Source organism: Rhineura floridana, chromosome 6 (assembly GCF_030035675.1).
Source record: "Rhineura floridana isolate rRhiFlo1 chromosome 6, rRhiFlo1.hap2, whole genome shotgun sequence".
NCBI lineage: Eukaryota > Metazoa > Chordata > Lepidosauria > Squamata > Rhineuridae > Rhineura > Rhineura floridana.
This window is the reverse complement of record NC_084485.1, coordinates 68316165-68343100: the sequence shown is the minus strand read 5'-3', so window position 1 is coordinate 68343100 and position 26936 is coordinate 68316165. Positions and strand designations below refer to the sequence as shown.

General features: G+C 43.4%; 1 protein-coding gene across 2 annotated transcripts in view; it reads right to left on the bottom strand.

Moving 5' to 3' along the window:
- Positions 1-19128, bottom strand: part of PLEKHA6 (pleckstrin homology domain containing A6) — a 283503-nt gene extending 264375 nt beyond the window's left edge. The window contains exons 1-3 of one of the 2 annotated variants that reach the window (XM_061632214.1): positions 18652-19128; positions 16737-16813; positions 8712-8769 (exon numbers count right to left, since the gene is read on the bottom strand). In XM_061632214.1, the coding sequence (XP_061488198.1) occupies positions 8712-8769; positions 16737-16813; positions 18652-18737 (221 nt within the window). In that variant the 5' untranslated portion in view covers positions 18738-19128. The remainder of the gene's footprint in view (positions 1-8711; positions 8770-16736; positions 16814-18651) is intronic. The other variant, XM_061632215.1, reaches the window with a different exon arrangement.
- Positions 19129-26936: the final 7808 nt, after the last annotated feature.

Here is a 26936-nt window from a genome sequence, read left to right as displayed (position 1 = left end):
TTGGTTGGTCCCTTAAAGTTGGTTGGTCCCTTAAAAGAATAAAAGAGAAAGAGAAGAAGAGAGATGATATTTCCTTTCCATGATCTTGAGTTGGCCATATGTATCGTCTCACCAAATAATGAATGGAACTTCACTACACATATCAGGTGCTAGTAAATAATTGTCTCTAATCACCTCTACTGTAGCTGTTGGATGGGTTCCAATATGGAGTTATGATGCAAATCCAAGAGGAGACTTAAGAAAAGTAAAGGAGATTGCTTAACAACCTTTGGTTATGATAAATTAGGGGGTTGGATCCAAATTTAGGCTGCAACCCTATACCCATTTACCTAGGAGTAAGACTCATTGAACCCAATGGAACTTACTTTGAGTAGACATCTAAAAGATTGCATTTGTCAGTCAAGCTTAAAACAGCAGGCCCACTGAAATCAACAGGACTATGTTAGTCTTGACTAACTTAAATACGCTTGAATTCAATGAGTCTACTCTAAGCATGACTAAGTCTAGAACCAACCCAGGGTTTCTACAAAGTGGTGATTCTCTCCACCTCTCCTCCCCATGCCTGTTTTGTAGGGTAGAATCGATGTATTACATGTTAGAGATTCTGAGTGCAAAACCAAGAATAGCTATTAATTTATTCTAAGGGACAATGTGGTTAATGTGTTGAATGTTGGAAGACCAGCGTTCAAATCCCCACTCATGAAGTTCACTGGGTGATTTTGGATCAGTCACTAGCTCTTGGCCTAACTTACCCTACAGGGTTGTTGTGATTATAAAAATAGGAAGGGGGAGAACCATTCACATCACTTTGAACTCTTTGGAGGAAAGGTGGGATAAAAATGGGGGGGGAGAATTCTGAGTCAATCTTGTATGAATAGATAAAGATCTTAGAGATACTCAGGAAGAGCACATGGTATACACATTCTTCACAACAACACTCTAGCAAAATTTGGGGGCTGATCTCCTGCCGTCTAGACAAGTGACCCAAACATCATTGACTCAACAAGTCATTTTGCATATGTTGTAAGCTTTGGCACCACCTTGTGGGAAATTACTTCACCTATAGAGAGATCAGAAACATGGAGACACTACTCTGGAATCTAAACAATGTATTTTATACTACTCTGCCTGGAATCTGAACAAGGTCTTTTATAAACTATACAAAAGAACACCTACATGCCCTGACATGCAGCCAGCTGGCTCCAGAGAGGCATGTACCAGCCAAAATAGGGTCCAGAAGGGAAAGCCCTGGGAAGGCCCTGGCCAAAGCCTTGTTTTTAAATGTATTAATTTGTTTGAATTTATATCCCGCATTTCTACATCGAGTACCCAAGGTGGTGAACAATAATAAAAATACGCTACCAAAAAAATCTATCTATAATAAAGCAGGGGTAGCCAATATGGTGCCCTCCAGACTTTGTGAACTACAATTCACATCATTCCTGAACATTGGCCATGCTGATTGGGACTGATGGGAACTGTAGTCCAAAATATTTGGAGGGCACCATGCTAGTTACCCTTGCAATAAGGAAAAAAAGAGCAAATGAAATCCATCAGTATTAATACTCCGAACAGCTGCCATTTTTTAAAAAAGTTTTAAATGGCTGTAATTTTTTTTTAAAAAAACCAATCCAAAAAAACTGATAGAAGGACATCTAGGCAGGCTCCCCTAACAAGGTAGCTCCAAAATGAGGGCACAGGCACTGAGAAGGCCCTGTCTCATCTTCCTGCTAAACAGGCCTCAGATATCGGTGGGACTGAGGAAAGGGCTCCTCTGGAAGATCTCAAGACTGAGGCAGGCTTCTATAGGAGAAGGCCCAAGCCATTATTTAACCATTCTATCTGATCAATTTTAAATTGGTAAAAGTTAACACTGTCTAATCTCTACTGACACTCTACTGTCTAATGGTACAGCTGGTTCTGTATGCTAGTTATTATATAAACAGATATTATTCCCTGCCAGTGCAATTGCTCCCCTTGATCTCTGGTCATCGTTAGCTAGTACATGTTCAAAGGCCATTTATCTCCTAAGTAATTCCTTGCCATTGCTAATATAGGTTCCTTAATGCTGAGAGAACCAGTTTAGAAAGAAGTTCACCTATTAACATCTCATTCAAACACGGAGGGCAGGCCTAAGGACCCTAAGCACAGCTGAGAGCTCTTTATTTGAAAAAGAGCCATTTGCCATTTTAAGCATGTCTCTAAGCCCAAGTCAACTCATACCAAGAGGAGAACATCGCCGCCCAGGGAAGGAGAGCCGCCTGCTGCTGCTGCTGTTGGATCACCACCTCCACTACCCTTCCCTGTGGGACTTCTGCCTGGCAGACGTGCCTCCTGCAGGATCAGGCCCCAGGTACCCAGCCAGCTGTGACTGATTTCCACCACCTGTCCCTCTTTGGAGGGATACATAAGCTGGCTGGCTGAGGTGGCCTGGAAGACCCAATGCCTGCAGGAAGAGGAGAACATTGCTGCTGCTGCTGCTGCTGCTGCTGCTGCTGCTGGATCACCACCTCCACCACCTCCACCACCCTTCCCTGTGGGACTTCTGCCTGGCAGATGTGCATGTTGCAGGACCAAGTCCCAGGTACCCAGACAGCTGTGACTGATTTCCACCATCTGTCCCTCTTTGGAGGGATACATAAGCCGGTTGGCTGAGGTGGCCTGGGTTTTTTTTGTGTGCTGGTTGTGGGTCATCCTTTTTTCCCCCCCCTTTTGGGGGGGTTGTTTTAAGGTTGGGTGCCTGCCTGAGTGGTGGAAGCCTACATCGGGGCATGTGTCAATCACAGGGGAGTGATGGGGGAAGGGTGGGAGGCCAATGTATACCGAGGCTGGGTGGCAGATGCTGGTGGAAAGCTCGGGGCAGGTCACGTCAGGTAAGAGGAACTAGGGAGAGATGCATAATATCTGTCCCCTGTTCCGGGCCTGTCCAGAGCCAACAGACAGCTGGGGGATGCTTGACTCCATACTCTGGCCTTCGACTGCTGCTGTGCAATGCCAGGTCTGTTGCCCAAAAAACATCCCTCATCCATGATATGATATTGGATGAGAGCACGGACCTGGCATGTATTACGGAAACCTGGCCGGATGAGGCTGCTGCTCCTATCCTTGCGGCCATGTATTCAGCTGGGTTCTCGTATGCAGAGCAGCCGAGGGTAGGTAGTCGGGGAGGGGGAGTGGCAGTTATTTACCAAAGGTCCCTGGTTCTCACCAGACCTCCCCTCTGTGAGACCAAGGTGGCAGACTGCCAAAGGGCAGTCTAGGGATTCTGCTCGTGTACCGTCCACCCCGCTGCACGATGGACTCCCTGGCCGAGGTGCTGGAGGTGGTCTCAGCTGTGCATGTACAGTCCCCAAACCTGCTGGTACTGGGGGACTTCAATGTACATTCAGAGGCCATCCTTACTGGGGCGCCTCGGGACTTCATGGAAACCATGGCTTCCTGGGAGCTGCACCTTATTACAATGGGGCCCACCCATGTAGCCGGTCATGCACTCGACCTTGTGTTTGTCTCAGGAGAGGAGGGGAGTGATCTGAAAATTGGGGGTACATCCATCACCCCCTTGTCATGGTCAGACCACTACTTGGTGAGGATGGACTTTTCGGTGCCACAAACCCTCCGTGGGGGTGGAGGACCTATTAAGATGGTCCGCCCCAGGCATCTGATGGATCCTGATGGATTGCTGAATGCGCTTGGGGACTCTCTGGAGCATGCACACAGCCACTCGGCTGAGACCCTGGTGGAGGGGTGGAATGCCGCAATCGCAGAGCTTGGAAAAGTTACTTTTTTGAACTACAACTCCCATCAGCCCAATCCAGTGGCTATGCTGGCTGGGGCTGATGGGAGTTGTAGTTTAAAAAAGTAACTTTTCCAAGCTCTGTGCAATCGCCGGGGCATTAGACCGGGTGGCTCCGAAACGCCCTCTCCCCCTGAATAGAGCTCAGATGGCACTGTGGTTCACCCCACGGTTGCGAATTCTGAGGCGGGAGGTGAGACGGCTAGAGCGCCGGTGGCAGAAATCTCGCTCTGACGACGATTGGACACATGTTAGAGCGGCTGCGGCAGCCTATCATGTGGCAATAAGGGCAGCAAAAAAAGATTTTTATGCTGCCTCTATTGCATCTGCAGAGTGCTGTCCCAGGAGACTGTTCCAAGTGGTTTGGAGCCTGGTCGGTCCAGTTGCTCCGGAACCAATGGAACATGCTAAGGCCTCCTGTGACGAGTTTTCTAAACACTTTGCGGAGAAAATCGATCGTATTAAGAGTGCTATTCCGTGCGCTGTGGACACAGTGAGCGAGCCAGAGGTGACCAGTGGTGCTCTGGTGGTGTGGGATCGGTTCCAGCTTCTTCCATCTGATGAAATGGATAAGGTGCTTTCAACCTTAAAGCCAACCACTTGCTTACTCGATCCTTGCCCATCATGGCTCATTATGAGCTGCAAAGATAAACTGGGTGAGGGGATCAAGATGGTGGTAAATACATCTCTCGAAGAGGGAGTAATGCCATCAGCGCTCAAGGAGGCAGTAATAAAACCAATTTTAAAGAAGCCGTCCTTGGATCCCCAAGATCTGAACAACTTTCGCCCAGTCTCAAATTTGCCATTCTTAGGCAAGGCGGTTGAGCGGGTGGTGGCAAAACAGTTGCAAGCGCACTTGGAGGAAGCGGATTATCTGGATCCATTTCAATTGGGCTTCAGGCCTGGACATGGGACTGAAACAGCCTTGGTCGCCTTGGTAGATGATATGAGGAGGGTGTGGGATAGGGGCGAATGCACCTTCCTTGTCCTCCTTGATCTCTCAGCGGCTTTCGATACCGTTGACCACGTTATCCTCCTGGACTGCCTGAAGAGATTAGGCATGGGGGGCACTGTATTGCAGTGGTTCCATTCCTTCCTCTCTGGTAGGTACCAAAGAGTGGCATTGGAGGATGAGGTCTCGGATCCTTGGCCTCTCACTTGTGGGGTGCCACAGGGTTCCATCCTCTCCCCGATGCTGTTCAACATCTATATAAAGCTGCTGGGGGCAATCATCAGGAGATTTGGGCTGCAATGTCATCAGTATGCGGATGACACGCAGCTCTATCTCTCATTTAAATCTTCACCGAGGTTGGCTGTAGAAACCCTGTCCAAGTGCCTGGAGTCTGTGAGTGGCTGGATGGGAAGAAATAAGCTGAAGCTGAACCCTGACAAAACCAAGGTACTGTTTGTGGGAGACAAGGGAAGGCTGGGGGATGTGGACCTGGTGCTCAATGGGGTACGATTGCCCCTGAAAGACCAGGTCCGCAGCCTGGGGGTCATTCTTGACTCCCAGCTGTCCATGGAGGCTCAAGTTTCAGCTGTGAGCCGGGCGGCGCTGTATCAACTCCATCTGATACGGAGGCTGCTCCCCTACCTTCCCAACCATCTGCTCCCACCGGTGGTACATGCCCTGGTCACCTCTCACCTAGACTACTGTAATGCGCTCTAAAACAGTCCGGAAGCTGCAACTGGTACAGAATGCGGCGGCTCGTCTGATTAAAGGCAGCCGCTGGCAAGATCACATCACTCCAGTGCTGAAGGAGTTGCACTGGCTACCGGTTGTTTACCGGGCCCAATTCAAGGTGTTGGTTTTGACCTTTAAAACCCTACACGGTTTTAGCCCAGTCTATCTGAAGGAGCGCCTCCAGCATCGTCAGGGATGCCGCTCAACAAGATCAGCCTCAGAAGACCTTCTCTCAATCCCACCGGTTAAAACAGCTAGACTGGTGAGGACTAGAGAGAGGGCTTTTTCAATAGTGGCCCCCACCCTGTGGAACTCTCTCCCAAATAATCTCCACCATGCCCCTTCTATGATGAGCTTCCGCCGGGCCTTGAAGACCTGGCTCTTCAGGCAGGCTTTTGGGGTGGGTTAGGTTTTTACTGTTATGGTTTTAAATTTTAACATTTTAATGTATTGTTTTTTATCTTGTACGTCGCCCAGAGTGGCTGGACAACCAGCCAGATGGGCGACTAATAAATTTAATAAATAAATAAATAAATACCATTCTGCCTTCCAAATGGCCCTAGGAACAGACTTATGCCCAATTTACACATGCAGCTACCTATTATTGTTATAGTTGCTGTTTGATTAATTTATATTTTAACATCTCTCTTGTTATTTTGTTGTAAGTCACCCTGAGGTGATACTGCATAAGATGATGGGGTATCAGTATTTTAAATTAATTAATTTTATGTATTTTATTCATTCATTCATTCTTAAAATGCATATACTCCCTTCAGATTGCTTCCTGATTAATTCCCAAAAAACAAGTTGAAACACACACACACACCTAAAACATAATGAAACAACAATGTATGGAAAAGCCTGGGAAATGAAAGCCATCTTTACCTTACATGGAAAAAGAAAGTCATATTGGCACCAGGAAAATGTCTTTGGGAGAGAGAGTTCCATGAATGAGGCACCAAAACCAAGAAGTCCTTTCCTTTGGTCACTACCTGCCTCTCCTCTGATGGGGGCATCTTGAGGAGAATTTCCAAAGGTAACCCCAATGCACAGGTAATGTTCCTTGAGGTCACTGGTGGGGAACTTTTTCAGTCTAAGGACTGCATTCCACGTGCCAGCAGTAGATGAGGCCAAAAGCAAAAGTGGGCAGAGCACTGAATGTTCATTTAACCTTTGTATGATAGGCTGGTTTCTTCTCACACTCACACATCCCTCTCTATCCTCCATCTTGGCAAGCAAGAAGCACCACTCAAGGAGGGAGCAAAGCAAGGCCAGGAAAGGGTGTGGCCTCAGGAGAGTCTACTGTTAATTCCATGGCTGGAAGGAGTATGCTTCTGAATACCGGTTGCTAGAAACCACTCAGGCCCTGATGATGAGCTTCCCATGGACAATTGGTTGGCCACTGTGCAAACAGAATGTTGGACTAGATGGGCCATTGGCCTGATCCACCAGGCTCTTATGTTCTTATGAGCCCCAAGGACCAGATCGAGAAGCCAGGAGGGTCATATTTGGCCCCTGATCCTGAGGTTCCCCACCTCTGCTTTAGCTACCTGGATCTCTAGTCATAATGCTTTAAATGTATGCATCAACACTTTGAACTGTGTTTGGAAACAGACCAATAGCCACTAGCCAGTGATTAATGGAGGTGGCTATTTGAAACACAACCATGCAGACACAGCTGTACACTAGTGGGTTTTATGTGTGCACCTAAGGATAAACAGTGAGAAGCTATGAAGCAGGATAGGCATAAATCCAGCCCAGATCCAACCCTCAGGGTTCTTTTACACCCACAACTTCACTCAAGGCTACTGCTTACCTTGCTCCTGGTAGACTACAACATAGCAAGCAATGGTTGTAAGGCCAGCACAAGCCAAACTGATGTCCCAGCAAGAATCCTGCTGACACGTGTACACACACGCACGCACGCGCGCGCGCACACACACACACACACACACAAAGTTACCTGCTTTTACTTTCTTCATTACTAACACCTGAGAAGAATACATTAGATGGCAGTGCTGCTATTTAGATGTGCCCTAAACATCTTTTGATTTTAATTTTTTTTGTGTTTTAAAATTTGTATACTTGTCTTTAATGTTTTTAATTGCTGTAAACTGCCCAGAGAGCTTCGGCTATGGGGCAGTATATAAATGTAATAAATAAATAAATAGTAGGCTGGGCAAAGAAACAGAAGAAATATTTGTATACATTTAGAGGTATTAATTTCTATGTATAGATGCAAGTTTAGAAATAGTTACTATAATGCAAATAGAAATATAATACATCTCACAGTTAGTGAGGAAGATTGGGACCGGGTGACCTGTGCACCTGCTCAGTTTGCTATCCAGATGCTTGCTGTTGATGGACAGCTACATAGCTGTTGATCTTTGTTCATACAGTTCTTTATCTCTGAAGTGGACTTGGACTGACAGCCCTTCAGATAGAGGATGCCTTCAAGTAGAGGACTGTCCTCTGCAAAGTAGGACACATGGCTGCCCTACCAATCAGGGTATAATGGTTGATGCATCATCAGCTTTCAGCAGTTTTACAGCTGGGGCAGTGGGGGGGAAGGGGATTAAATGGTCTTGAGCCCTGCCTCACCCCATTTCAAGGCCTTTCTATGGCTTATCACTGGCAGGGGGACCAGCTGTGGCAGCTTACCATCAACTTGAGCAAGCTGGGGCTTCTGCTGGAATGGAGTCACCCCTACTAGTGGCACTCCTGAGGCCAGTGGGGAGGTGATCGCATGCACCCTAAGCACACGTGCCCCAAGCTTTCAACACTGGGAGGTTAGGGTTGCTCCGTTCGAAGCTTTACTATTTGTATTTTAGGTGCATTTTTAATCCATTACTGTTTTATTAACTGGAATACTTAAGGGTGTTCTTGTTTTTTTTGTAATAATTATATTTAAATGAAAAATGAGGCATTTAGATTTAACTTGTCTAAAGGCACCAGCAAACTGTTCTTGTCTAACTAGCTGCAATGTACAAACATTTTTAGCTCAGTCCTACACGTCTACTGAAAAGTAAGCCCAAATTTCTGTGGGGCTTATTCCAAGGATATAGAATCACTGCCTTAATTATCTAATTTAAGAATATTTGAGCATATTTATTATCACTTGTAAAATATTGTAATACTCTCTCAATGTACGCACTTCTTGACTATCGGTTGGTATCACCTTGATGATGTGGGATCATCAGGTTGGCTTATCCTAAAAATTAGCCATTTACTTACTTGATGAAAAACACAGCACCGTTTGACATGGTATCCACCTCCCAGCCTCTGGGCATCTCTGAAAAGACAACGGCAAAAGCAGGCATCAGTCACCCATTAGAACTGGGAAACTCTTTGTTTCAGGTAGTCACAGAAAAAAGGCACTGCCTCTGTTAGTCACTGCAGAGGCAGCACTATTAAGGAGGACGACACATCTCTGGCCAGCAGCACAGTAGTTATACACTCTGAGGGACAAACTGCATGTTATGCAAGAGATCTGGAACTAGATCTCTTGATTTCTTTTTTAAGGAACATTTGATTTGGATCAGGGTCAAAGCACAGGAGAGAAGGATATAATCTGGTCCCCTTGCAGATTCCACACACGCACACCTACCTCCAGTTACAGGAACAATAGCAGCTAATAGCAGCTACCGGTAGAGGGGATTTGCACTGGGGAATTGACAGAAAGAATTCGAGTGTAACATGTGCCTCTGAGCATATGGTGAGTGGTGGCAACACCTGCCATCTCCAAAGATGGAGAATTATATTTTTGTATGTTTGTTGGTGTTCTTCTTACTTTGCTTCTTTCCTGTGTTACTAATGTTTCTACAGAGAATCTAAACTAGAAAATTTTATTTCCCTCATTATTCATCCTAGAAATCTGTGTCAAATTTATTTTTATTAATTTCAAAGCCTTTTTATTGGTCAATGTCATATGATGGTGAAGATAGCCTTTTTTGTTTCAAAGTGGAGGTTGTGGTCTATTTCTATTTTGGGTGCATTAACAGTTGGACCTGAAACTGCAGTTTAATGTAAAATCAGACTGATTACAATATGCTGCTACGTTAGCAATGACTCTAGTTGTTGGAAAAAAGAGGATGCATGTTTTCAGCCTGCTATGTTTAAACCACTTTATTTAAGGCAAGGTGTTCATGACCAAGTAAAAACATAGAGCACACCTAGAATTTTGCTAGAATATATTTCACCTCCCACTGTTTTATCTTGTGCAAATTGAGACACTTCTGAGGTCCACTGGAGACTATTTTGCAGAAGTAAGTGCCATTATTCCACAATTATGTTTGGAGTTTTTTTAGTATAAATTTTGCAAAGTGTTGCTGTACTTCACATATTCATAGAAACAAAAGCAAAAGAAAATTATTTCCTATAGAAAACTTCACTAAAATTGCAAAGGAAATCAGACATATTTAAAGTGACCATCTGAACTATATCAACTGTCTTAATAATGTTGTTTCCTCCCGGCTAAAACAAGATCAGCACAGGACATATCTTCTTTCTATTATTTGGGCTGATTACAGGTGTAGCCACCACTCACCATATGCTCAAGAGGCACATGTTACCAAATTCTTCCAAGCTACACAGGAAGTGGATTGGACTGTGAAAGACCAACCCAAATTGTGTTTGCATTTTGACAACTTTGTAGGGCAGTACAAAATCTCAGAGAGGAGTTCAGGTCTCCTGCTCCCCTGGTGCATTCACTATAGCTGCCCAATTTCCCTGCTTTTTAAAGTTTGGTAGAAATATCTGTGGGCTATAGGTACATTCTTAAACCGCAAGGTTTTTTGCCTATTAGTGAATTTCCCTGCTTTTTAATACGGGAGATAAGAAATGGGATCCTGTGCAAGTTTGCTGAGAATGGATGGATCATTTGCATGCTTATTGAGTTAAGTGGGATTTACACACACACACCAGGCAATCATGCTTAGGATAGGTGAAACTGACCACAGGGGATGGGGGAGGAGGGGGAGGAGGGAGGGTGGAAAGACAGAGGGGAGGACTGGGATGGGAGCAGGCAGGAGGGGGAGGGGAGAAGAAGGACAGATGTTTATTGAGTTCAGTGGGATTTACTCCTGTGCAATCATGCTTAGGATAGGTAAAACTGACTGTGGGGGAGGGACAAAGGGCCGGAGTGGGCAGGGAAGGCGGAAGAAGGAAGAGGGGAGGAGAAAGGGAGAGGAAAGGGGAAGGAGGGAAAAGGCAGGTCTGATCATTTGTATGATTATTGAGTTGAATCGGATATACTCCTATGCAATCATGATTAGGATAGGTAAAACTGACCAGGTTGGGCCTGCCAACCAAGACGTCTTCTGTATCTTTCACAGTTGGGCAGGGGGAAGGGACAATTCTACCTTGTGGTTTTTCCCATTACAATGTTGCAAGAACACCTGCACTTGGCTGACTTTCTCTTCTACTAAAGATACAGGATCAGTCTCAGGCCCTGAACCTGGCAACCCTACCTCCCACCCAAATTTAAAACAAAGCTGTCCCTGGCCATATCCACACCAGGCCTCTATTACACTTTGGACAATCATTATTTGTTTATCTATTTATTTAGTGTATTTATATACCGCCTCATAGCCAAAGCTCTCTGGGCGGTTTACAATAACTAAAAACATTAAAAACAAATATACAAATTTAAAAACTCATCTTTTAAAAACAATTTAAAACAATATATCATGGCTTCTCTCAAAGCCATGGCTCAAAGCCAATCATGGCTTCTCTCAAAGAATCCTGGGAAGTGTAGTTAGTGAAGGGTGCTGAGAGTTGCTAGGAGACACCCTGTTTCTCTCACAGACCTTTAATCAGAGTGGCTGACTGTTAAACCATTCTCTCAGGGGAATAGGAGTCTCTTCTCAGCACCCTTCACAAACTACACTTTCCAGGATTCTTTGAGGGAAGCCATGACTGTCTCAAGTGAAATCAAGTCTGGTGTGGGTGTGGCCCTCATATTAGCCAAGTCCAGCAGCTGTGAGGCTTTTAGAACACTGACAGTTGGTCCTTACTGAGCATGCCCCACGTTATAATAGGCTTCCAGCCAAAAGTTCTTAAATTAATTAAAAATCAACCAGGCATTTTTTTAACTTTTAAACTGCAATAGATGACGGTCAGAGTATGGGGCAAGGTCAATATTGGGATTACAGGTACTCTGTGAACATGGCTGATTTTTACTGATTTTCAACAGATTATGAGAACTCGCAGAAAAAAGTCCAAAAGGACTCTGAGTTTTTTTCTCTCTTTTTAGACTTTGAACTCTCGATTCTCTCTGACTGTTTTGTGTATCGCCATGAAAATTGACAGGGTTGTTAAGCAAGCGTTTCTGAGTTCAGGACTATAAGTTTTGTAAGGTTTTGTTTTGAAATGAGTTTATGGGAAGCCTCAGAATGGCATGGGGGGATATTTTCCATTTAACATTGTGGAATGTGAAAAATCCCCGCTGACTATGACTATAGTATACAGCCACTCTCGTGGCTGTATAATGATGGGACTGTTCTGTGTCAATAACACTACAATGAAAATGGAAATGGACTGCCTTCAAGTCAATTCCAACTTATGGCAACCCTTTGAATTGGGTTTTCATGGTAAATGGTATTCAGAGGTGGTTTTACCATTGCCTCCCTCTGAGGCTGAGAGGCAGTGACTGGCCCAAGGTCACCCAGTGAGCTTCATGACTGTGTGGGGATTCAAACTCTGGTCTCCCAGGTCCTAGTCCAACACTCTAACCACTATGCCACACTGGCTCGTCTTAACACTACAATAGTTATACCAAAAAAAATCTCAACAGAGGCTGAGGTTCCAGGAGGGAGAAGAAAGCAGGCAAAGACAACACCAAGTGCCTGCTCTAGCTGGACTGTTTGCTCCTTAGGGTCATCCACCACCAACTGTCCTGTGAGAAGGAAGCGGAGAGGGAAGCAAGGCGTTTTTAAAGGAATTATTACAGAGTCCATTTTTTCATTCAGATGGCTTGCATGTGGAAGCCGTACAAGCCTGGACATTTAGACTGAGGCGAAAGCGGTTCAGACTTAAAAAGTAAAACAGGGAGTTGATACAACCTTGAAAATGCATTTACAGAAGTGACTGGCCTAGCAAAATTCTTACTAACCTACCCATTACAACCAAATTGTCTCCTCACTGTATGTCCTTGGTAGAAGAATCTATGAATGCAAGACTGTCTGTTTCACTGAATGGCATAGAAACTGCTACTGATGATCCACACCCTTTTGTAGCAGAACTCTGTATATCAAGGTGAACAGGGAGAGAGACTGGTGGTTTGTAAGAACCCTAAGAATTATTGTGTAATGTCCCCCTATGTTCTACTCTTTCTGTTCAATTTCACTAACATTTCATACCTCTAGTCAGTGTGTCAGTGGCTTCCAATCTGAATTTTATTCACATTTTATGTGTCCATTTGTATCCACTGGGTGTTCAAACGTTAGGACTGGGTGTCCATTAGGACACACAACTATTACTTAAAATGCCTTGGAGAGAAGGAGATAGGCAGAGACGACCTCAGAGCGATCCAGTTGGACTATTCCCTCCTCCAACAGGACTAACTGATGCCGGGGGGCAGTTTGGGAACGTTCCTGATGACTTCATGTGGTTTTATTAAATTATTTTGTCATTACATTTAAGCCACTTTGATGTAGGCTGGTCACATGCGCGCACACACAGAGGAGGCTGAATTTGCATAATATTTGAAAATGCTAATTTGTATGTATAGATGCACACCTAGAAATAATTACTGTAATTTAATTAGAAATATAATGGATCTCACCACAGTGGGGAAGACTGTAGCCAGGGTGACCCCGTGTGCCTGCTCAGTCTGCTGACCAGGTGCTTACTGTTTATTATTTATTTTTTATTACATTTCTATCCCACCCTTCCTCCTAGAAGGAGCCCAGTTGACGGGCAACTTCAAGGCCTTTCCCGATCTCCCTCCTTATGGTTCTTTATCTTTAAACTGGATTTGAATTGGGAAGCCCTTCAAACAGAGGACTCCTTCAAACAGAGGATTGTCCTTTGGAAAAAGAAGACACGTGGCAACCCTGCCTTGGAAAAATCTGTAAACTGACAGGTGGGGCATAAATTGTAATTATAAAACAGCAGCAGTGCAGTGCCTGGGTATGTGTGCTTGCTTTTTTTTGTTACAATTTCACCTTAAATGTGACCAAAGGCTAGAATGTGGACCTTGTTCAATATTGTTTTCTCCACCCCCAAAACACCCTAAAATCTCCAAAAGAAATGTGAAATGGTGTTCCTCTTTGGGCCAATAATGTAAATGCAGGCTACCTGTCTTCAGGACAGAGCATGCCAGTTCAGGAGAGACAGTCTTCTATGGAATGACATTTGCAAAGGAGGGTATGCTACCTTTTCCTCCCCCCATCCTACTCTCCACAAATGTCTCAGGCTAGATTAAAGAGGACAGCCATAGGTGAAGCCTGGGAAGTGCGGGAGTGGGATCCTTGATGAAAGAGTCCTTCCTGTCTGACTACTCTTCTGCTTCCCAATTACAAACCTGATTATCAGCTGTTTGGAATGTTGCATCTCAGGAAATTTCACCTGAAACCAACCCATCTTTGCACTCTCCCTTCCCAGATCACATGCTAGAGTTTGACTTTCAAAACGGTGTACCAGAATATTTCTCCTTATATTTTGCTTGCTTCCTTGAAAAACAGGGGTTAGAGATTTGTGGTGCTTCAGATGTTTCTGGGCTACAAGTTCCATCATCCCTGATCTTTGGCCATGCTGGTTGGGGCTGATGGGAGTTGAAGTCCAACAACAACTGGAGGGCGACAGGTACCCCATTCCTGTCATAAAGGCACAACAATACACTGTCTAGTAGTCCAACACACAGCAGCCAACTCTGATACCAGTGAGTCAGGCATTCATCTGGCTCCAATGTTTGGACAGACAGAGGCTTCAGCTTGTATTGACCCATGCTGATCCACGTGACACATCTTGGCCATTTTGGGACCAGTGTAAGCTGCATTGATGACATGGCTTGCTTCTGAACAAGGATATGCTGGAATAAGAAAGGCTTGCCTTTTTTCCTAGGATGCTCCCTAAACTTTTAGCTTAGTACTTGTAGCACTGAACATGGCAAGTTTCCATGTGAATGAGCAAGGAGGGATACTATATGAATGCACGCAGGTAAGGCTGCAAACCTAAACATACTTAATTGAAAGCAAGCCGCAGAGGACACAGTGGGACTTTTAAGTAAACAGGCCTAGCATTGTGCTGTAAATTGTTATTTCTCAGATGAGGACAATTCACTGCATACAGCCATTAGGGACTTGTTGAGCATGTGTGGTGGCATGGCTAGAATGTCAGATTAGGACTTGGGAGACCCAGGTTCAAATCCCCATTCGGCCATAAAGCTCACTGGACAATCTTGGGCCAGTGATCATGTATCTCAGCTATCCTACCTCACAGGGCTGTTGTGAAGGGGTCCATCCATACCTAACCTCAAAATCCACATTTTCCATATTCAGCTGGTGGCCTCGAGATCCATACATGTTCTGTTTGTGCTCGGATTTATTTTTTAAAACCCAAAGTTTCACATCCATATGCATGGCATCATTTTTTTGATCTAATTAACTTCTGCATTAGCTACACCCCTAAGTCCACCCTTTTATAGCGATTGATCCAGAACGGTACTTTGTTTTTCCCCGCACTTTTCCAGAAGAGCGCAAAAACATATCTGACTTTTTAAATTAAAGCTCATGCACAGGTATGCTGTGTTTTCAGTGAAGTCTATTGGCCTTTGCATAAAATTGTAAAATAGCTTTTAAGTGGAAACGTGATTCATTAAGCATTTGATATTACTTTTGATTGCAAAAGAGTAGTTTTTTTTTTTAAAAAGCAATGCGATACAGTTACAGAAGCCAGAATGAAGAAAGAGTAGCTTTTAAAAAAGCAATGCGATACAGTTACAGAAGCCAGAATGAAGAAGTACCCTGGTTCAGTACCAGAAGCTGGAATGTACTGCAAGGAAAAAAGAGATGGTGTGGACAGAGGGTTGGATCTAATGTCATCCCCCCATAATACAAAAAAGCAGGGAAAGGCATCCTCACTCCAGAGGTTAGAGTGGTTAATAATCAGGACAGAAAAAATAATTGATTTATAGCAGGGTAGGGGATATGTGGATTTAACTAGTAGCAAGTCCGAAATGGTGGGAAATATCATATGGACGCTGGTGAATTAATGGACACACAAGGGGGTTAGATCTCAGATTAAAAGGAGGTATGGATGGGGCCAATATGAAATGGAGGGTAGAAAACCATAGACACTGCCTGGAGCTTCTTAGGAGGAAGGGAAGAATACTTTTTATAAATTATCATCATCTTCATCATGGTCATTGATGAAGAAAATAGGGTAAATTATAGAAAAGAGGCAGGCTTCTTTCAGTGCTGTTTCTTACAGTGTGCAGACTGTTTACCATAAGAGCACAGTGATTCCCAAAATAATATCTGAATGCTTGAACCTATCCTTCCCCCATATAGCTTGTAAAACTGATGAAAAACACCATTTGTTTTTTACATCCATGCCAGCAGCTTCTACATTCCTCTTAGCCAGCATAGATGAGAAATCTTTTTATTTGCAGCCAGTTTTACCTCGCAGCTCTTCGCTTTCATAAGCTGAACCTAATATACTCTATAGTATATCTGTGTCTGTCTGGCTCTGGATATTGCAGGGGACTTTAAAATGTTTGTCACTGAAGGGTATTTCAAAGGTCATGGAAACACTTCTACCTATTGGGAGTTGGAATGTGCATTTTAACGACTGAGGAAAATATTTCCTCAGTATATTTATCACTAAAAGGCAAAGTTAATCTTACCCAACACACTTTTTAAAACTTGGAAAATCATAGCATCGCCACAAAGAAAGCCCCTCTGCTGTGACACCCCCCTACCAGCTACATATTCCTCATCCAAAGTAGAAACATTTACCTGAATGACAGACACATTTCCTAAAAGGATGCTGCATGCCTGTTTCCTGAGCCACCTCTAGGTACAGACCATAAATCCCATGATGGAAGTTCCAAATACACAACAAAAAAGCATATATTGAGTGGACTTTAATAAATTCAGCCTTGAATTCCTGATATTTTTAAGTGATTCTTGGAAGTATCAGATGCTGTTCTAACCCAGACAGTCTTGGCAAAGAGATTTGCTCTCAGTAGTAACAAGGGAGGATAGTTGTCCACAACAGAAGACAATTATTGTGTCTGAAGTCACAACATCTCCTTACCTAGCCAGGTGAAATGACCACTCTGGATGGGACAGCCACTGCCTGGATGTGTCCAGCAAGTAGATTTTGTTTCATCACTGCAAAAGGCAAAGCAAGTGCACACAGTAAACTGAGAAGATTTACGGCTTCGCAGAGTTTTCAAGATACATCCATGATCCACAGATCAATAATCATCCATATCACCACAATTTGGCATACAGGGCAGCATTCATAGGAACATAGGAAGCTGCCTTATACTGAGTCAGACCATTGATCCACCTAGCTCAGTACTGTCTACATTGACGGGCAGCAGCTCTCCAGGTTTTCAGACAGAGTTCTCTCCCAGTCCTATCTGGAGATGCCAGGGTTTGAACCTGGGACCCACTGCTCTACCACTGAGCTGGAGCCATTTCCCATAGCAGGGCAGGCTTAAGGCTGACTTTGCTGTAGCTACCGGAAGGAAAAATATGGTCATACAGCTTAACAAACAGGCAGGCTCCCTGACTTTAAACTCTACCATCTTTGCCAAAGATTATGCCACAGACTGGCAGCTTGCTGTGTGTGAGGGGTGAGGAGAACATAATATGAATCACTTTGAAATGCCTCTAGGGCAAGAAAAAATATATCCTATATGCTAACAGTGTACTCATTCTCCACGTGTGGATCGTTATGTAGGGGAAATGGCACAGTCAACATAAAAGAAGTAAGCTACCAAAGGGAGATCCAGAGTAATCCAATGAGGGTTAAACATGATTTGTGAGCAAGAAATGCTGATTTGACTGCTGGGGGAAATATAGAAAATTGGTGTGGGTGGGTGTGAATGGAATATCCCGGAAAGGGACATAGCTGGCTGGTACTCTGAATGGAGCACTCCATGGGGAAAAAATGGAAATGGACTGCCTTCAACTCGATCCCAACTTATGGCTACCCTATGAATAGGGTTGTCATGGTAAGCGGTATTCAGAGGGGATTTACCATTGCCTCCCTCTGAGGCTAGTCCTCCCCAGGTGCCTAGGGCCTGCTCAGCTTGCCATAGCTGCACAAGCTAGCCCCTTCCTTGTCCGCAACAGGCAGCTGGGGGGCAACTGGGCTGCTTGGGACTATGCAGCTTGCCCATGGCTGCACAGGTGGCAGGGCATGTAACCCCTGAGTCACTCACTTTGGGGTGATGTTTAGGTGGCCTTTGACACCCAGGAGACACAAGATTTGAACTCACAGACTCTGGACTCCCAGCCAGGCTCTCCTCCCCACTGTGTTATACCAGCCTGGAGTACTCCATACTGCAACATTTTGTTGCAGTTCCCACTTGTAATAGTAATATTTAATTTGTATAATACTTTAGAATCTTCAAGATACTATACGTATTCAGTAATCCTTACAACAAGCTTGTAACATAGGCTAGCCCTATTATCCCTGTACTGCAGATGTTGGGGCAGAAGCTAAGAAAAAGTTGCTTGTCGAATGCCATCTAGTGAGCTTGTGACAGAAGCAAGATTTGAACTGGGTGCTTCCTGGTTCCCAGCTTAGTCTCTTGGTCATTATGAGACACCAGCTAGTGGATGACGAACAGCAGCATGGGAGTCCTGCAGCAGCAGGTATGACAAAACCTGATAAGGGACATTTTACAAGCTAAGTGTAGGACACTATTTTTAGAAGTGTAGAATGATTATGAACATAGGCGATACAGGGCAGGAAACAGAGAAGAGCCAGTATCAGTTCAAATATAGATTCTCCCTGCTATAAGTTTCATATTCAAATCATATAAACAGAAATGCAAAACCCAGTTTAAGACTCCACTCTTAAAGGACACTGACAATCACATTCTTAAAATCAATGGTACAGACACTAGCATCTGGCACAAAACATCCTTGCCCTTTCCGCCCATCCATAGCTCCAGACAAACCACAGATAACAACAGAGCAAGAACTGAACATACTTGATAAAGAAGATTCTCCCGTCAGTGCAAACTCCATAGGTCCACCTGCCAGGCAGGTCTAGCCAGTCAATGTCCTCAGTGGCCATCAAGCCCTTTCCACTGCAAAAATCCACCAAGAAGAGAAAAAGAAAAAAGCCACAACTGCTCCCCTTTTCTCAGCCTATTTACTACCCCTGCTTTAAGCAGAATAGACAGTGGCTAGGGTGCCTAATGAAGTGAGCACAGAGTTAATACCCAGCCCACCTGAGCCAGTCCCACCAGGAGGCAGGCTGCTCAGCCCTTCCACAGAAACTTTTGTTTTGCTGCAAATAGCCCAGGAGGAAGGAAAAACATAGCATCTGGTTAACCCTTCCAAGGCCCAGTTGCTGACTCTTCACCAAAAAGCTAGAGCACCACCAGAGTTGCAGCAGCAATGACAGACATGCTAAAACGGCATGACTCTTTGAGAAGGCAGTTTCCTTCCTCCACTGCCTACTCAATCTAATTACCACAAATTAATTCTAGATGAGGAGTGAAGGAGTTCTGCCTGTTCTCTCCTTGCAAACCGAGCCCAGTGCTTCCGATTCTCACCTTCAAAAGGTATTTTCTGTCTCAGTGAAGTCATCAATTAAAGCTTATTCACCAGGAAAGGAGGGGTTTGAGACATTCCCCTCCATGAAGGGAGGAAGGGGGGAAGGTCATAAATGGATGCTTATCACCAGGGTCATATGTTCAAGCTCTTTTACCACAAGGAGGAGAATGACAGCCTTACTAGTGCAATTAATCCAGGAAAAGAGGAAGTTTTGGTGCAAAGCAAAGCATGATCTAGTGGACAGAGTTCTTTAATGAAGCTTCACCACAAACCACAGGTACTCTGCTGCACAGACTAGTTTGCCCAGAGCTACTGGAATACAGCCCAACTATTGGGTGTGGTGGAACATGTCCACTAAAACACAACATAGAAACAGAGCTGTTGTTTTGTTTTTAAATTGAAGCTAATTGCAGGTTAATAGCTTGTACAACAGACAGCCATGTGATTAAGTGTGTCACCTCGTACTATCAATCATTATGGAATTGCAATTGGCTGTCTGCAATCTAGGGGTACAGTGCGGGTGTATGTATTTCTCGCTAAGTTCTATCCACACCAGTGGATGTAACCTAGCTAGTAACCTAGCTATATGAGTGGCGAGGCCAGTTTCCTTCCAGGTGATCAGTCTATTGAGCATTCAATAGGGCTGTGTGCATTGGATCTGGTCAGATCCCAGATCCTGAACTGAATCAGACTGATTTGGGTCAACTTGGTAGTCGGCTGCATTGGGTTAAGGCAGCCCTGGATTGTTCCAGGTTGGATTGGATCCACTCAGACTGATCTGGGGCTGCCAAAAGAGGGGGTGGTCTGGCAGCAAGGAGAGGTGGGGAGAAGGAGACATGCAAGCAGCCTGTGTGCATCTTTTCCCCACTTCCCAACCACATGCTTAATCAGTTTTTTACACTGAGATTCAGTGTGTGTGTGAGTATGCTTCCAAACACCACTCGCTGGAAACTGCAGGAGGAGAGAGTGCTCTTTGTACTCAGGTCCTGCTTGTGGTTTCCCGTGGGCAACTGGTTGGCTATTATCAGAACAGGATGCTGCACTAGATGGGCCACTGGCCGGATTCAGCATGCTCTTCACCTAGAGTATGTGTATTTGAAGTCCTTGCTTTGTCCTCTATTTGTTTTTCCTCCTTTCTTTTGTTGTCCTCGTTTTATTTAATTTAGATTGTATGCCTTATTGGGCAGGGACTTGTTTTTATTGTTTTATTTTATGTACAGTGCCATGTGAATCTGATGGTGCTACATAAATAAATCTTCTGCTTCTGTTTTTATGAAAAGGAGACACACATAGACATGAATTGGATCAGGGGCCCTTCCACAACCCTAGCATTCATTCTGATTGGTTTGCACAAAGTTTGCAAGGAGGTTAAACAACATCACCTGTTTGTTGAGCATTCTTTCTGATTTGTTTGCAGAGAGGTTATACAATGTTGAATCATGCAAATGTTATCCCACACTTTCCAGTGTATTTTCCTGTAACTTTTCTCACTGCAAAAAGTCCAGTTTTGGGAAAAAGCAGGTTTGTTGTTCTGCAAAAATTTATTTATTTATTTATTTATTTAATTTAATTTATATACCGCCCGAAGCCCGAAGGCTCTCTGGGCGGTGTACATAAAAGGTAAAAGCAAGGACAATATATAAATACAATAAATACCATAACTCAAAAAACAAAAAAATACAAACAATACAAGAACCAAACAACATCCTGAATACAACATAGTAATAAAATACTATAAAAATACACTTTAAAATGCCTGGGAGTATAAAAAGGTTTTCACCTGGCGCCGAAAAGATAGCAGTGTCAGCGCCAGGCACACCTCATCGGGGAGACCATTCCACAGTTCGGAAAAATTAAATCAAGTTTAATTGTGCAATCTGAATTTCCCAGTATGTGATGGAATCTCACTCAAAAATGGTGACCATTGGGAAATGCCTCTGTTCACCCGAATGTATCATTTTCAAAATGCATTTTAAAATTTGGGCTGTTGTTATTTAAGTACCATTACAGATTATTTCAGTAACTTAAACATTTTTACTGGATATTAGAGTGGAAATTAACTGGAGATTAGAGTGGAAATTAACATGGTTTCTGGCACTTGCCAGAAACACTGGACTTCTTTTTTTTAATTGGTTTTTAATTCATTTTAATTTCATCACTATTATGCAAACATTGTTATCATTTTTTACAAAAATGCTGGCAATGATGTATTTTAGCACAAATCTGAAGATTGGTTTTTGTAAAAATAAAACACATGCTGATAAAATGACACAGCTAGGAATGGTAATACTGAATGTGTATTGAAGAAGATGCATGGTACAGCTTCACCAGCTTGACATATCACTATATTCAGTGATATATCTACACTCATGAAAACCACTTTTTAAAAAAGTGCTGATTCCCCTCTCCCTGCATCCCCAGACAGATTTTCTGACATCTGAGAAAAGACAGAACCACAGGGAAACAATGTTTGGATGACATAGATTTTCCTTTAAAAATGAGTGAACAAAGCTCAGCTATTCTGAAGTAAACACTTGGTTTGAGTCTACCCTAAGGCTTTAGAAGCTTATAATGTAGGAGATGAGATTCAAATTTATGCCTAGGGAGCTGGTACTAAGAATCGTGAAAAGGATGCTTTTTTTTCTTCTTTTCCTGCCAAGGTTCCAGTGCCTTTAACAACTGCGCAACCAACAGGACAGAATTGCACAGACACTTTCCCAGCATGGAGCTGTAGCGATGGGGGAAGAACACCACCTGTTCAACTTCTGCCTGTAGTACTCCTATTGCAAGCTGCAGGAAGGAACAAAGAAGCTACACATATGCTGATGCCCAATGGCCATGAACAGGAGCAGCTAAATATGATGCTGATATCAACATTGCTGCTGTTTACCTGGATAGGGGCTGTGCGGGCACACTGGTAGGAGCACTGAATTGTTTCCATCAATGCACCTATGCAGTCTTGACTTCACCACTGCCCTGCCCCTGCAGTGTCTAGATAAGTGGCAGCTGACACTGGTGTCAGGCGGGCAACTCTGCAACACTGCCCCAGCATGCTGGCTGCTTCTGGCCAGGAATATATACCATTGAATTGTCCCATTTCCCAATGGAAATAAAGTTCTGGGCTATCATGCTTTTGTATGTGCCCATTAATTTATCCTTTACTTATTTCTACATTCAAAACAGTGCACAGTTTCATAGATTTGAGGATCAGTTGGTAACAAAGAAATCTAAGGCTCATAATGACATATAATCCAAACTATGAGCCAGCCCTGCCCATATTTGCCTATGTACAACCTTACTGCCATGACATTATTGTGAGGACTAAGTCTATGGCAAGCTCCATTAGAAACATCAAAAATGTGCACATGTCCTTAGCGCATTAACAAGTCTTAGCTTGTACCAGTGTAGCTTTAAGTTAAGCCCCCTGTCCACTGGAAACACAATGTCCAATTACCAGAAGTTCTGGGTGATTGTCATGTCAGGGTTAGTAGACAATAACAACTGCTCTTTGGTGGAGGGTGGAGTATATCATAGAAACAGGATACTAGGCTCAATGGATTCCCTTGGGCATAACCCTTCCACCTCTTTGAAACATCCTTAATTTAAATAAGTGGAAGAACATGCAGACCGTGTTTATATTCACTAATAAGAATTTAAAACACAAAAGGCTGTCTTCACCATCATATGACATTGACCGATAAAAAGGCTTTGACATTACAAAAAAAAAATTTTGACACAGATTTCTAGGATAAATAATGAGAGAAATAAAATTTTCTAGGTTAGATTATCTGTAGAAACAGTAGTAATACAGGACAGAAGCAAAGTAAGAAGAACACCAACAAACATATAAAAATATAATTCACCATCTTTGGAGATGGCAGGTGTTGCCACCACCCACCATATGTTCAGAGGCACATGTTACCAAATTCTTCCAAGCTACACAGGAAGTGGATTGGACTGTGAAAGACCAACCCAAATTGTGTTTGCATTTTGACCAATTTGTAAGGCAGTACAATATCTCAGAGAGGAGGTCAGGTCTCCTGCTCCCCTGGTGCATTCACTCTAGCTGCCCAATTTCCTTGCTTTTTAAAGTTTGATAGAATTATCTGTGGCCTATAGGTACTCTTGTGGCTGTATAATTTATATGGTCCCTTACTGTTTCAGTGATGGTCTTTAAAATTCAGAACTTTAATACTAAACTCTTAACATATTTATATATATATTCTAAACTGCTTTATGAACATTCTGCTTAAGATATTCTAGACATATTGTAACTAATATATTGTGTATATATATTCATTCAAGATGCTTAGCAGCTAATGACTGATGCCAAAATGTGAGGTTCAAACTGTTGCTTCTAGAATAGCTATAAATTACAACAAAACCACCACACATTTATACCCTATGTAAACCCAACCTAACGTATCAGGGTGTGCAATCCTAATATTATGCTCTAAAAGCAAAACACTTGCTTTGTGATTCTGGTTGAAGAACGGACTTTCATTACCATGTTTGGCAAATTGTTGCAGTGTTTTTAAAAAATACAGAAAACAGATAACAAAAACCAGGAATGTTGTAGCTGAGCTGCCTTTTGAACAGAAGTGTTTTACTTTACGTGAAAAGCAGTGTTTTACTTTAGCTGCTATTTATAAATGGTTCTGCAACATCAGCAGTATAAGGGATCAGCTCAAAATCCATCCTGATCCTATTCTGGCTTTTTAGAAAGGCAACCTCTTTAAAACAAAAACACATTTTCAAAAGCCAAGCTTAATTATCTTATAAGGTTGGATTGCAAATGCATACAGATGAGAGTAATTTTGATCCTTTGAGTAACTCCCTTAACTGTAGTTGAGGTTATTTGCAGAGAGAGAGAGAATGTGGCTTTACACAGACAGAATTTTGCCAATAAGAATAAACCAACCAGAACCAGGGGAGTCTTGAAGCTTGGCTGCTTAGGTCAGAGTGTGCCTAGACCAGGGTTAAATTAGTAGAGCTTCTCCCCCTTTCCCCAACAAAAAAGGCCAGTGCTGACAGCAACAAAGAATTTTCAATATTGTTAAGTTGCTTCACGCATTACCTTACTAACATGAATATATCGTCAACATATGTAAATCACATATATGCAACCACATTCACACTATACATTTATTCCACTGTTATTCCACTTTAAGTAGTCATGGTTTCCCACAAAGAAACCTGGGACATGTAGTTTGTGAAGGGTGCTAAGCATTGTTAGGAGACCCCTATTTCCCTCAGAGCTACAGTTTTCAGAGTTCTCTGGAGAGAGAGACTGACTGTTAAATCACTCAGGGAATTGTAGCTGTGTGTGGAGAATAGGAGTCTCCTAACAACTCTCAGCACTCTTCACAAACTACACTTCCCAGGATTCTTTGGGGGAAGCCATGCCTATTTAAAGTGGCATAACAGTGCAGTAATTGTATGGTGTGAATGTAGCCAAAGGTGTGTTTAAAAGGCATGATGAAAGTTGCAATTACCACATGTCCATATAGTAAGAAATGTCTGTTTGCTGTTATAGAACATCATGGTAAATTGCCTTTTAAGCCCTGGTGGTGTATCTACTGTTCTGAAGCAAACCTAAGAATCCCAGTTCCAAGTTTTTCTTGTAATATTAATGTGAGGACATGAGATTTGCAGAAGAGTATTGGCAAGAGGGCTTCTCTTTGATAAATCCCACCATGCTCCTCTATTTTTGTTTTACTATTGTTTTTGTTTTACTTTACTCCTCTATTTTCCAACAGATGGGTTTCAAAATTATATGAACCCTAGCATTGGTGCAGTAGATAACCTATACATTTAATAGTCTTATGGGGGGAGGGCTCTTTAGATGGTAACGTGTGTGTATTACTTCACTTATTTTGAAATGTGATAAGCAGTCTCTTGTTGGCCATCTTGTGATTAGGAACCCTCCTGCTGAGTGGGACCCTAGAATTCTGCCCCAAAGTCCTCCTGAGTGTACCACTGAAACCTGGCTGCAAGGGGGGGAAGTAGAGGGGCATTTACAAGGCAACTCATTGGGAAGGGTTAAAGTTTAGTATACACCCTGAAACTGTGTCCTAATCTAATCCAATATCAACATGAAAGAGGCAGACGGTGGTACTGAGTAAACAACTCATTGGATTGTGAAGGACTTTGTCACATTTTTTGTGTGTGCCGTTATATTTTGACTCATATAGAAATTTGAGGGACAAAAAGCTTGTAGGACCCACAGATTTCAGAAAAATGGGCAATATTCAGCTAAACTTTTGGGCTAGTGCAATGGTATTTCCCCTTTCTTCTCCCCCTGGGTGTAACCCATGCCATCCCCAAATCTGCTCTGGAAGGTTGAAGGAACCCCCAGAATAGATGGGGGGTGCAGGAGGAGGAGAGGGGGAATTTGTTCTGTCACGTAAGGAGAAATCCTTGGGATTTACTTACAAATGCTTAGAAATGCTAGGGATTTAGCTTAACTGGACTGGTAGCTTGCTTGTGTTTGATCCTGGAACCTCAAAATACTTTACCAGTGTATGTGAAATGAAATTTAGGGAGCCACTAGAGTGAAAAACCTTTTGTATGTCATCAAAGAGCAAACCAGATAAAAGTGTGCAATGTCTTGCTTGCACACAATGCGTGGGAGAAGGGGAGGAGAATGGTCATGCTGTTCCTATGGTGGGGAGGGTGCTGTGTGCTCATTTCATGTAACTCAAACTTTTGAGCATATACCGCCACCTCCCCAAACCCCCAACCAACCATCTGTCTGTAGATAGTCATGCACACGCTGTCTGGTGCTAAGTGCAAGGATGTGTCGATGTGAGGCATTTATTCAACACCAGCCTTAAAAGAGGAACATGACATCCTCAATTCTCTCGTAAAACCATTCACATAGAAACATAATTTGGAACAAAGTAACAGCTCTTCTTCTAAGACCAGGTTGGGAGCAGTGGCCCACATCAGTCCAGTGTGGATCAGTGAGGGTTCTTGCCTAGGGGACATTGTAACCCATCCTGTTTTTGGTTCTGCCTACCTCAAACACCTTTCACTCTGTAGAAATTTGTGTCCTCCTTTCAGGTGATGTTTCCTGCTTCTGATTCATCACTTTAGTACAGGGCAAGAAGGATAGAAGTCACCAGAAACAGAAGGATTGGTACAGAAGGCAATCTATACTGAGATCTCTTTAAATCAGGAGTTGAGTACCTGTGGCTCTCCAGATGTTGTTGAACTCCAACTCCTATCAGCCTCAGCCAATGGACAGGGATAGTGGGAGATACAGTCCAGCAACGTCTGAAGAGCTACAAGTTAGCCATCCCTAATCCAGAGATATGAAAGTAATTTCCAGCCGTAATTTCAGTGCCAGCAGAGAAGTGGACATTTGTTTTGGTCTCTTTCCAATGACAAACAGCATAACAGGGTTCAAGCCCTGGCATTTCCACTTAAAGAATGGCCATAGCTCAGTGGTAGAGTATCTGCTTTGCATGCAGAAGGTTCTGGGCTCCATCCCTGGCATCTCCAGGTAGGGCTGAGAAAGACTCCTGTCTGAAACCCTGGAGATCTGCTGCCAGTCAGCGTAGACAATATTGAACTAAATGGACCAATGGTCTGTGAATATAAGGCAGCTTCCTATGTTCCCAAGAGTTCAGGTAGTAGGACTGGGAAAAACCTGAGACCCTAGGAAGCTAAAGCCAAATCGGTGAGTACCATTCTAGTAAACGGACACCGA